This window comes from Agelaius phoeniceus, chromosome 3 (genome assembly GCF_051311805.1).
Source record: "Agelaius phoeniceus isolate bAgePho1 chromosome 3, bAgePho1.hap1, whole genome shotgun sequence".
In the NCBI taxonomy this organism is placed as follows: Eukaryota; Metazoa; Chordata; class Aves; order Passeriformes; family Icteridae; genus Agelaius; species Agelaius phoeniceus.
Window position 1 is genome coordinate 80,566,145 of NC_135267.1, and position 13,341 is coordinate 80,579,485.

Below are 13,341 nucleotides of genomic sequence, written 5' to 3' on the forward strand. Positions count from 1 at the left end.
TATAAATCAAATCCTGATCATGATCCATACAAGTACTGACAACCTCAGTACTGAAGAGGTTTACACAGCCCTAACAATCAATCATTCTCATATATGCTAAGAGTCCTGTATTATTGACTTCAGTATCCTCAAGAGTTCTGCAGCCATTTGGTTTCAACGACTCCCACCCAGACCCCTCATTTCAGCACTGGCTTCTTAGGACTATTAAGCTTCTCTCAGAGCTTTTAGTGACTCTGTTTTACACCACAGCAAAATAGTTCTCAGTTCATCTGATCATTCCTGTATACCTAACAACTCTTTGGAAACCATTACAGAACAAAATCAAGCAATACTACAATGTCTAAATTATATGACTACTTAAAGGAGGACCTGCAGCTTGTGAACAACCTAAAGATACAGCTACTTTGAAGCCTATACATGAATAAATCAATTTCTTATTCCAATAAGTCATAATCAAGGCTATTCTGAAGGTTGGATGGGAACAAGATTAAAAAAAAGGAAAAAAATCCTTTTATAGTACTGGCAGAATTTAAACAATAATAATCATCTATTTGACTCATCAGGATAGTGAGTTACCATTTGCTTGGAATTCACTTCTCTGCTGATAAGCTACTATACAGGGAATGCATCCATTGAAGAACATCTTTGACATCTGTATTCTTTTTTGCTTTATTTGCCATTAGCAAAAGAAGGGTGCAGAAGAAAGCCATAGACTTTCCCCCCCTCACATATGTACAACACTTTATTTTCTAGTGATCTTCAAGCTTTAGGAATGACCTCTTTGGTGAAAAAGAGGGGGAACAGGTAAAATTCAGACCCCAAAGCAACTGCTGTAATTCTGCTTACAAATAAACTTACAACAAAAAGCATATCTTCCTTCTTTCGACTGACTCTTGAGGAATAAAATCAGGGTCACACAAATACAGTCTGCCACACTTAGAATCACACTTAGAGGCTGGAAAAATTCACTGTTTTGTTTTGGTTTTTTTTTTTTTTTAAATCAGGAACTGCTGTAATGACAGACATACAGCAACTACAGAACTCTAAATTTGACCAGCAAAAAAATTATCAAGCAGTATGCTATTAAATAATTGCAAGTCATGTTCAGATGCAGCTTTCAAAAATGACAAAAGTATTTTGATCCATGTACACATGTGCAATTTACCTGTAATGCCTGGACTAGAAGGGTTGGATAATGGCTTGGTGCCTTCTGATGACTGGTCTACACTTTTGGTGAGGGATCCATCTACAAGTATATCAGCTTCATCGATGTCATCACAGGTCCCTCCAATCTGAAGGAAATGAAGTTCTCCACCTAAAATCGTCACAGACAACAAAAGAAGAAAGTTTGGATAGGCATACAGCTAAATTCAACTCACAAGACAGGTTTGCACTTAAAACTGCTATGCAATTATGACAGAATTTATGCAGGACCTGAAATCACTGAAATTGTAGAGGAATACTTATTTTGCTTTAGTACTACTAATTTTTTTCAGGGCAAATGCAAACCAGAACTACAGAAATACTGCAGTTGCAAATGGCATCAAAGGTAAAAACTATATGGGGGGATGGGTTTTAAAAGGCAATTAACAAAGGATACCTCAATAGAAACCAAAAATCCTAACATTATGACACTTTCCACAATCCAAATATGCTTATAACAGAAAATATTCTACCATGTCAAGTGAAGGCCTACACTACCTCATCTGTACAGAGTGCCTAAACTTCCTTTTAAAATGCAACATCTGAAAATTAAACTAATTTCTCTGAATTCTCCTAAGGAGCTTTCCACATTATTTCATCAAACCTAGAATTAAAACACTGATCAAGTCAACAGACAAAAGAGCAAAGTCCAAAATTTTCACTGGACACAATGTATTGATGGAAGTTTGAAATCATTCAAGGAGGTTGCCAATAATTCACCACTACAGATAGACATACATCAATTGTGTCATTACAGAGAAGTCATAGAACCAAAGAGTGCTAAGATCCTCAGGTCCAACCATTAACTGCCAAGTCCACCACTAAACCATGTCTCTAAAAGCCACATCTGCACATCTTTTAAATACCTCCAGGGAGAGAGACTCCAGCACTGCCCTGAGCAGCCTGTTCCAATGTTTGGCAGCCCTTTCTATGAAAACTTTTTTCCTAATATCAAACGTCTCCTTGAGCAGCTTGAGGCCATTTCCTCTCATGCTGTCACTTGTCACTTTGGAGAAGAGGCCAACCCACACCTCACTACAATGTTCTCTTGGCTAGCTGTCCAGAACCATAAGGTTATCCCTGAGCGTCCTTTTTTCCAGACTAATCAACCCCAGCTCCCTCAGCTGCTCCTCCTTCAACTTGTGCTCTAAGTCACTGAGAAAGAATGTTTAACTTTACATAATGCTGGGGGAGGGAGGGTGAGAAGAGCTGTTTGCAGTTCCAGAAGTTACAAGAAGTCAAATTAGTAGGATTCAAATCAAGAGGCAAATCCAAGCACAGGCCTTAATGTGATTTTTCTGAAAAATGATCTGACTGACTTTCAGCATCTAACATTATCACAAACCCTGTTACACAAAATATCCAGGTAATTTGAAACAAAACCACCTGAGAATGAAAATGTAATAAAACCCTAAGATAAAAGCAGGTATAGGTCCTGTACTGTGAGGGGAGTGAAACAGAGCGATAGAGAGGCACAGGGAGAGTGTGAGGCACAGAGGGAACTCGCACAGTTTTGGGGTCTTTTTGAGATATCACTAAGAAAGGCCTGACAACAAATGGCTTTATAACTCAGTCTTTTATGAAGATAGAAAAACAAATCGCTCAAATGACCAAAATGGTCAGAACAACTCTATGGACAGCATCAGTGCACTGCGCTGTGGGAAAATGTACCCCAGGTCTAGTTAATGTACAAAAGTGGTATTTCTGGGATCTGAAGAGATAGGAGATTTTCTCATTATATTTATTTATCTTTTCATTCTATCTTCTCAAAACAGCTATTCCATTAAGCCATTTCTTGGTGGGTCTTTTCTAACTGAGATCCACTAAGAAGCCTGTACCTCCCCTCTCTCAGTCTCAAACCACAGATCCTTGGTGCAGAACAGTAAGTGCATCCCAAGCAGACCTCAGGAGTGGAGGGGGAAAAATAGTTCTAGCAAATAACACTTGAAATTAAACAGCTCATAAATAAGCAATTTTCTTCAAACTTGAAGGAGAATTTGAGACACATTAGAAAACACAGACATTGACAGCTTCATTTGGTAGTAGGTCAAACCTTAGTTTGTATATCACTTTGTTTACTGCTCAGCAGCAAAAATATCCTTATCATTTTTTCCATACAAGAAAATAGTCATAATCCCTGCATTCCTGAAAGATTCCAACACTTTTCCAAGAAAAAGTCTGTGCTAAACTTGAGATACCTCACTTCCTCTTATTCATTTTTAAAAGGTTCTGTAAAGAAGTTTACCATGAACTTTAGCTGTACAGTATTAGCCTCTGCTTATGCACACTCTTCCAAAATGCTGTAGCTGGCTGTGCCTCTGTATCACAAAGGAGGCATTTCCTCTCACAGAACATCCAAAGATGACTTTCTGATGATGCATGCTTCATTATTTGTTTCAATGATACTGCAGTTCCAACAGTCAAGTGCCAGTGAAAAAATCTGTACAGAAGTCAATGCCCTTTTCTTTTTTTCCTTTTTTTTTTGGTGTTACTACTATTGTTTGCAGCACTAGGCTCAAAGAGTGACTTGTCCAGTGCTTTCTAATTCTAGCCAGGGAACAAACATCTTAAGTAGCAGTTTATCTGAAGGTTCCCCTGCTTGCATCGCTTTGACAGAAGGAATAAATATTTCTGTTGTACTACCAAGAAGAAATGAAAGCTGACACTGACTTACTCAGTTATCACAAAAGAGACAAATTGGAAATTAGCATCATTATACTTCCTTCAAAATATAGGTAACACAATCAAAACATTGTTAATTTAATTCTGAACTGTATTTAAAACCTGCAATTTGCATGGATTCAAGAACCTGGTAGCAATACAAACAGGACACAAAAATCATGGATTTATTCAAATAAATCACATGCTTCCTTCAGGCAAAACAGTTCCTGGCTCCAGGAAAGCAGCACTGCAACAAGCTAGAGAGCATGTCAGAGACTAAGGCCACTGCAGTCAAAGCCAATTAGATGAGATGTTCCTGCACTCTAGAAGGAGTTTGGGAAGAGTGACACCATTATCATTAGCAAATCACAACACAATGACAGAGTTGAACAATATACAATTAATCAAAAGGAATTAGAAAACAAAGCCATACCACAGGCAACTCTGCACTAATTAGTCTATAGTCCCCTCCTTCTCTTGTCATTGGCTAGCTCTAAATGTGCAAGTTCAGAACACTTGAAAAACGTAATCAAGAAAGCTATCTCAAAACCTCACTTGGAGACACTCCAATTTGAACTACTCTAGGAGATTTTAGCTATAAAATTCTGCCTTGACTTCAAAAACAAAAAATGCAATCGAATAGGGACAAGTGAAAGTTACCACGCCTAGAAAGAAATAATTAAAAGCCCTGTTACAGGATGAAAAAAAAAATCAGCTGGACAGGAGTTCTGTAAGAAAGGTTTTTGTGAATCAGATAATAAACCTCATTCAATTTCCTGCTCAAAAGTGCAAACATTCCACTATGTATACACACATATGGTATGTACAAACTCCAGAGCGGCTTGAGGAATTCATCTGTAGGATTACCAAGCCTGGTTTTGCATATCTCATAAAGAAGCTTGTGGACTGACTTGATCAGATCTTTTGAGAGTGGAAAGTAAAAGCTGCTTTGTTTTTCTTCTTCTTTTCTAAGTTTGAAAGGATTGGAGATAGCCAGCTTGAGAAAATAAGTGGTTGGAGAACAACAGCACCTAAATACACCCTGTATTTCCCTCCTTTTTTGAAGAAATCTCTTTGCCATATTCATAATCAATGCTACAACAGATATGACTCCTGTGACAAAGATGATAGAGGCTAAACACTAGTGAAAAACATCATCATCAAGGCCAGCATGAGTAGGAGAAATTTCATGAGCAGACTGTTAAACCTCTGTCTTGAAGATGTTTGAGAATGGTGATCAATATTTTCTTTCTGAATGGGTAAGTATAATTGACCTTGACTTGAAGATGAGCTCTGAGCATCACTTCCAATACTAATTCTGAAGTGGGAAAAAAACTTGGCCTCTCTCAAATCTTATTAGACTCCATTACCAAAAAAGGCAGAAAATTGAAAATACTGAATTGCTTCCTGAACTTCAAATACACAGTACATAGGCAGGCAAAGCCTAATGACAAGGAAGACACAAGTAAGATATCCAAACTAAATCAGAAAAAAACTACAGAATGTGATTACTACGCTATTTACAACTCAAGAGCAAGAAAGCTGCTATAAATGAAAGGCACAAGACTTGGGGGAATCAATTCTCAAATGTATGCAAGTGCCATCCAGCCCTGCCAGGCTTGCAGGTAAGAAATTGGCAACTCACTCGGGACATGCCAAAACCCAGCCTGAAAAAATACTTTTCCAACAAAAGGGAGGGACTAAAAACTCTTGTTATATTGTAGCACCTTCAAAATGTTATAATGTAACAGATTCAAAATTTCACATGAGCCCCATCCAGCAGTAAGAAACTATATCTACCCCTCTTAAACATTAAATAATAAACTTTAAATATCAAAAGACCACCCTACAGCAGTATCTCTATTTAAAAACAGTACCTGCTGCCTTCTTTTAGAATAAAGAAATTACTTATTTTCTTACTTATTATTTTGAACATCATAAAAGCAGAGTTTAGACTCTTACTAATGACACAAGAGAAAACATCTGAACCCTCATATGAGAGCAGACAAAGCACTGCTAAGAGGGATATTAAATATAGCCTCCCTTGGCCAAGGGGAAGAAAAGAAAGCAAAATTCAAAGAGATTAAAGTTCACTATGTTTGCTTAATGGAACTGGAACCAAGAATATACTTGCACACTTTCCCCCAGAGGTCAAGCTCAGGTAATCCTTGCAGAAACAGGTAAGTACCTGAAGCTGACACCAAGAGGTAACATTCTGAAGTGTGACTCACAAAGATGGATGATGTCAAATGCAGATCTAAAACATCTTTCCATAAAACCACTCCAGATCTGAAGCACCCATTCACACAGAGGTTTCTTTATCACTTGTATCTTAGAGGCAGCTATGAAAAAAATTTATATAATCTACCAATGAAAATTATACATCAACAAGTAGGAGAAACAGAAGAAAATGCTATTCTGCATTCAGAACTTTCCAACATTAAAGTACCTCTTTGCCTACTCTGACATCCCAAACAAGTAAACAGGAAAGAATACACTTCTCATGCCTGAGTATTTTGCAACATCACCCAAGCATTTCCAATGCATGTATGCTCCAAAACTTTCACTTATGTTTTTGCATTACAAGTCCTTTGTATACAGAATAATGTTGAACACATCAGTGAATACAGTTATTCTACTTTCAGTGTATCTCTCTAATGCTGTCAGACTGCAGGCACTGTCCCACTTGTGGCAGGAATCCTAGAGGAGCAAAAACCTCTAAGTGGTTCATGAAGAAGCCTAAGAAAACAGCACTCAAGAAAAAATAGTAACAGCAAAACCCTCCATCTTCAGCCACCTAGCTAAGCAGGAAATTCTACCCATTTAAAGCAAAAGTTTAAAGGACGATTATTATTCAAGACAAAGAAAATTATGCAAAGCTCATTTCATATGCTAAGCTATTCAAACATACCATAAGATAGAGGATTTAAAAAGTTAGATTAATGGGTGAGGTTTATGATTTGCTTTTTCTTCTAGTGTTCCTGAATTTTATACCCTTTATGCCTTATATATAAACCTTTCCACTCAGTCATTCTTTACCAAGTGACGTATTTTGGCATAAATGTTTTGACTCTGAGGCTTCAGACATACCTAGCATCAGATCCTGGAATTCAGACCCCTTAAGGACATTGCCCCCTAAGTATTTATGATGGCTTTGGACTTAATTTCTTCAAAGTGAGAAAAAGATTACAATGACTGATACGCTAAATAAAGAATAGAAATTGAAAGCCTCTAAAGACATTTAAGCAATTAAAATAATGAATCCTGAAGTCCACGGTTGAGCAGAAAATGGAAGTTCCAAACAGAGGTACTGTTGTCATCTTATTGCAGGGGTTCCATACTGTTTTCTCCATATTGCAAAGGTTTCATATCTTCTTGGTGTTTCTTGTGGGCAGCTCTCAGAGCACTGACTCTTTCTTCTTCACAAAGCAGCCAACTGACTCCAGTTCCCTTCTCAACCAGCCAACCACTCTTGTATAGCACTCTGCTTCTCATTGGTTACTGGGGCCTGTTAAAGTCAGGCCTGTGCCTAATCTTTGATAATTGGCCCAGCTGCAACTCCTTAGGGGTAAGATTACTTTCTACACTATCTTTGTTTTTTAATATTCTATCCTCCTACAAGGTATAGTGGATGTAAATGAAAGATAAGAAAAATAATTGAATTTTTTTTTTTTAAATAAACAAAGAACTATATTCAAAAAGAGGACCCTTGCAGGCTGACTTGATGCCTATAGCATACTGGGCTACAGAAGAAACAATACCCCAAAAAATACCCCAAGTCATCTTAAGGGCAGCACAAACAGAAGAAATCCAAAAAAAGCTATTGATGAATTACTAGATGGGTATTATAATACTGAGAGATTTACTGCAAAAGCAGAATGATGTGCTTGTCCATTACAAAGAAGATGGAAGTATTCTCCAGTCAGTAACAGAAATGGTAGTTATCTAGACAGACAAAATACTCCTAACACACACAGAATAAATGTTTCCAGCTCAAGAGACCTGTATATCTTAAACTCCACGTCCCAAAGAGGTTTAGGTAATACCAAAAGCTACTAGAAAATATGATTACCATACACACTAGTATTGGATGGAAAAGTACCATGCACAATGAGCTCTTTAACTTTTATCATGAATCTTAAAACACAAGAAAGGTGAAATAGCGTTGATGAAAGGAAAGAAATTGATAGTAATAAAATTCTGTAGAAAAACAAAATTCTGTTTGGAGGTCCTTTCAATGAGATTGCAGTTTGATCAGCTAAGCATAGAGTCAAAACATTATGACATGGTGTCCTGGAATGACTTCATGACGCTTGTATCCCCATTTGTCTGTTTAGCCCAGAAATAAGTTTTGCACCTTTAAGACTGGTTCTGAGAGTGGAGGAGGGGAGAGAGGAAGCACAGAGTTTGTCATCAGAAACTGCACTTGTTCCTCCACATTCCTGCTCTTGGACTGTGTTGTCTGCAGCACCGGACAGTGAGAGAGAGCTCTCCTTTGCTTTTAGTTAGTTTTAGCCAGCTGAGGCAGAGAAGTTCCTTGGACTGTGGTTTTTCTTTCTCTTAGAACTGTTTAACTGGCTCTGGACTGAAAACCCAGAAGAGCACCTGAGCACACTTGGCCAGGCCTGGGCTGCGGCATTTCCAGCACCAGAGGGACTGATAAGAGACTGAGTGAGCTAAGCTACAGCCCACCAAGGAGAATTTCTGAGTCTGTCATCTCTTCAGATCAGCAAGAAGTTTTATTGTTTAATATTGTTCATTTTTTGTGGTGTTAAATAAACAGGTTTTTTACACTTTTCTCCAAGGAAATATCTTCCAGAGCTGGTTAAGGGAGGGGCCACTTAAATTTGCTTTCTAGAAGAACCCCTTTGGAGGTTTTCTCCCAAATACACCCTAAACCAGGACACATGGATATGATAAGACAGAACAGTTTTCAAAGGCAAGTAACCTTTCATTTAGAGTTCCATTGTAACTAGGAAAAAGCATGCATTATTAAATACAGCTGAAACAGTTTAATAGCTATTTCTTCAAAAGCAGTCACCAAAAGAGAACAATTTAGTAAATATGGATGTTACCCTTGGGAATCTGCAAACATAAATACTAGTTACTAACTTGCAACATTTTCATTGGTATTTAAAAGCAAATCTGAAATGTCCACTTCTAGAAATCTTTGTAGGTGACTGAAGGAGCCTTTAAGAAAACTGAGATGTTTACAATAAACTTGACTGTATCTGTTGGAAATAACATGTAAATCTGATTTAACAACTGCTCATAGGGGGACTTTATAATTAGTGTGACACTGTCATGAAAGGAAAAAAGGTATCAATTTCAATTCTTCTAGTAAAGAAGAAGCTCAATGTGATATTGGTGGGAATTTTTTTGAAATCTACGAACCATCCCATCAGCTTAACCCCTCTGAGAGCCTAAGCATTTCCTCCACAGCTGCAATCAACTGCAGATGAACTAACCAGAACACTGGGACATGGAGGAACTCAGCTGGATAACACCCAGAGCTGTTTCCAGGGCTCCAATGTGGCACAAGGAAACAGGGAGCTGTGTGGTGGTTTAGGGACTCTTACCAAGTAGTTGTTACCTGGGCTTGAGTTACACTCCCCTCCTACCTGCCTACTTCCCCAAAATGCCTTGTGTTCATTTGGAAAAAAAGAATCTTGCATGGATAGTCTGGCTCTAACACTCAAGAAAGTACAATCCAAACTGCAAAAAGCTGAAGCAGAACAAGAAGCATGCTACCTGAATGAAAACACACTGGGATAAGGTATAAAAGCATTATCTTCTCTGCTGTCTTGAATATAATCAATTACAGGCAAAGACATTTTTCCAAAGTAGGATTTCTCTATCATAGAACTAAGTACATACAAGAATGACTTTCATTTGTTTTGGACTTAAGAAAACCTGTGCATCTTCAAGAATTAAAACACATGCAAGAACTACTGCCATTCTAGAGATTAAAACTGACATTTAAGGTGAGGAATTAACTAGAGTCCATGCTTCTTAGACCATTAAACTATGTACATTCAGTGGAATTTGAAATTTAAATTTTAAATTCTTTAACATAATCCAAATACAGTAAAATAAATAATTTTTTAAAAATTTGAAGAAAAGTCTTACCTTTGGTGCATGCACATAATCTGTCTGTGCCCGAACAGTATATCACAGAGACAAACATATCTGGTTCCTCAGTGCCCTCTTTTTTAGGTGGCTCCACTTTGGCCAGAATTTCAAAGTTTGAAAGATCTAGTATTTTTACATATCCTCCCTGAGTAGTTATTACCAGGTGCCCAAGAGTAGAGATCTCAGATCTTCTCTCTCTCCCACTGCCATTTTTAGAAGATAATTGTATTTCCTCTACAGGCTCCTCACAGTCGTCTTCTCGATTATCCAATATATCTGGTGGGAGTAAAATCATTGAGGTAATTGTATCTTGGGGGTCTTTGATATGTTGGATTTTTACCGGTTCCTCCTCTAGAGTAACTATTCTAGTGGCATAATTCATCTTATAAAGCACTAGGTATCCACCACTAACACTTCTCTGTTCAGGCTGAATTATTAAAGGAGTTGGTACATCTGCTGGTGTCTCCTGCTGGATTACATCAATACTCGTGCCATTCACTACAGCAAGACTTGATTCTAGTTCCCCCTTCCTTCTATTACATAGTGCCGAGTTTAATTTATTTAAATTATTCAAGGCCTCTACTTGATTTATTGCACTCAGAGATTCAACGGGACAAGTCCGCAGTCCTACTAACAGATGAACTCCATCTGCACAAGGTGTGATTGAATCTACACACAGGTTCTCCTCCTCTGCAAACTTGGGCAGGCGCAGGCACTGAACCAAAGTCCCAGGCTTGGGAACCATAGAGCTCCACTTGTCCGAGTCCGGAGATGTCAGGTTGGCTGCAGCATCTGCAAACTGCTGAATGTAAGTCACAGGGGGGTCCTGTAACAGCAACTGTTCCTGACTGTCCAGCTCCATTTCAATGATCTGTGGAACTGTGAAACCATCATCGTGTATACTTTTACTCATAATATTGTTCATCTGGGAAAAGAGTTTTCCTGCTTTTTCATCAGACTCCTTAATGCTGTACAGCAGCAATACAGGCAAAGTCCTCCTTACCAGAGGGGAATTCAGTTCTGAATTAGTGCAGGATTCATTGTCAGTTGATCCCTGTTCCGAGACACTCTCACCTCGAGTCCTGCTTAAGCCATCCAGTGATCTCTGAGAGTTACTGCTAACGGGAGAGGTAGCAGGTGATTTGTATGTTAATAGACCTCCAGCTAATAAACAAGGAAAGGGAATGTTGTGTTGTTCTAGATGTTTTTCCTTCATCTTTTCACTCTTACAGTTGGCCAAACAGGGATTTGCCCCAAGCTCTTCCAGATCTTTAACTGTGTCCTCCAGAACATTTGCAACAATTTCCCACTGAAGTTTTTCAGGTTGTTGAAGAACGCTGAGAGCTGTTATATCAAGGCTGACTTCCATCGTTTCTTTTTGTGATGTATGCCCTTTAAAACAAAAATGTTTAACATAATACACATGCTCAAAAAACAAAACAGGAATCATACTGCATATATTACAGTTTGTTGGAAAAAAATGATCTTTTTCTACATCTCATGCTCTTTTTTTCCCCACTTGGTGATCCTTACTCAAAGATGTAAACCACATTATAGAAAATAAACATGTAGTCCTCCCTCCCTCAAAATTTTTGACTGAACCTCTAAGAAAACAACACAAGAATACCATGCATAGCACTGTTCTGCTTCCATATAAAATCTTTACTCAGGAAGAAATACTTTATCAAAGTGCATACCCTTAGGGAAACAATCAAGACACAGGAACTCTTTTGGCAATCCCCTGAATTTAAAGCGTTTCATACAGCTGTAATTTGTTCCTGTTCTAAGAAAGTTCTTTTATCTTGGTTTGTGTGCTTTATTCACAGCAAGATAAGCAATGCTTGTTGTCAAGTAAGACATTTATTAACTAACAAAGTGCAGTTTTTCTTTTCTCCTGTATGCCATCATCTCTCCATCACACAAACTTAAATACTGGCATTCTTTTCAATGGTAAATCGATTGAAAATCCTTTTCCAAGGTAAATCCTTTTCCATTTTTCTAATCCAGTGAATATGATATCATCAGTTTTGACAGGGTTTTTTAAAAAGTCTGGAAGAAGAATTTCCCGTTTCACCTCTAAACTATTACATATATAACAGGTCAGATATAACCTACCTGTAACAGATTCTGATCTGGAATGCTCTTCACTGTCTGAATCCTCCAGTAGATCATCACTGAAAAAAAATAATGCATGAATGACACCATGTACATGCTAACTGCAGGCTTATTTTTAATTAAATTAGTAAAACTTCATAAAGACCACAATGTGTACTATAGATGGCCATTCCTTTTAGTCAGCATTGTTCATCCATTGATGAGTTCATCACAGACACCAACAACAAAGACTTTATCCTCCATTATTGAATCAGTAGACCAGATTTCTTTTTGCCTCATTCTACTATTGTATTTCCTACAATTCAGGTCTAAATTGAATTAAAATGAAAACCAGTTCTCAGGAATCTTTCCAAGAAAAATAAAACTATACAATCAGGACATCTGAAAATGAATATCAACATCTTCAAATTCCTCAAAATCATCTCTGCAAAGTGGAGCTGACAGATTGGTCTTCAGTTCTACAAGCGATTTTGTAGCTAGTACTGAAACAAGGGGTGAACAGTGTTGTCAGTTTTAAAAATACTGCCAGAGAAATCTTTTTGTCATAAAACCAGATTCTGTTCAAGACATCTTTTCAAGAGAAATAGGACCCTGAGTAGTTCTAAGAATACATAAATAATTAATGCACCTGACTTTTCCAATAAAAGAAATTATTTACTATTACAGGCTCATTACACACAGGAAGGACAGTAATGCCTTTGCAGCTTCAGGTAAAACTACTCACAGTACCAAGTCAGATCCTCAAACTTCAACAAACTAGATGCTTATTTCTCATATCCAAGAAATAGATCTTTGTGGGGTCAAACCTGATCAACATTCACTTCACATGGCAGACACAATTCAATACTTTAATTCTGATCCAGCTTCCCCTTAAGCAGAGAAGTAAGAGTAAATTCCACGTAGGTTAAATGAAATGGAAGATGCTTAGTTCTAGGCAGTATGATTGCACTGTCCTTTATCCAGTTCTTAAAATTGGTTTAATTCTTTAGCTATTAAGGAGTTCCCAGCCCTAAAGCTACAGTAAGAGTCCAGGCAGCTGCTGATGCTGCTGATGTCAGCAGAAGCCCAGCCTTCGTATTTGCTCTGCACTACTGTAGACATCACACTAAGCTTAAAATCAAGATTTACATCCCTGTGCATATAACAGTATTGTTGCCTTCTTCTTAACGCTGAAGTTTAAGAAGCAACATTCAGATAACTAGCAAGACTCCCCAGTCAACTTTTGTTCTA

The 13,341-nt window shown here is 37.8% G+C and overlaps 1 protein-coding gene across 5 annotated transcripts in view; it reads right to left on the reverse strand.

Moving 5' to 3' along the window:
- BIRC6 (baculoviral IAP repeat containing 6) overlaps positions 1-13,341 on the reverse strand; it is a 176,597-nt gene that overhangs the window by 139,011 nt on the left and 24,245 nt on the right. For all 5 annotated transcript variants that reach the window (XM_077175715.1, XM_054630492.2, XM_054630494.2 and 2 more), the window contains exons 9-11: positions 12,112-12,170; positions 9,994-11,388; positions 1,166-1,315 (exon numbers count right to left, since the gene is read on the reverse strand). In XM_077175715.1, the coding sequence (XP_077031830.1) occupies positions 1,166-1,315; positions 9,994-11,388; positions 12,112-12,170 (1,604 nt within the window). The remainder of the gene's footprint in view (positions 1-1,165; positions 1,316-9,993; positions 11,389-12,111; positions 12,171-13,341) is intronic.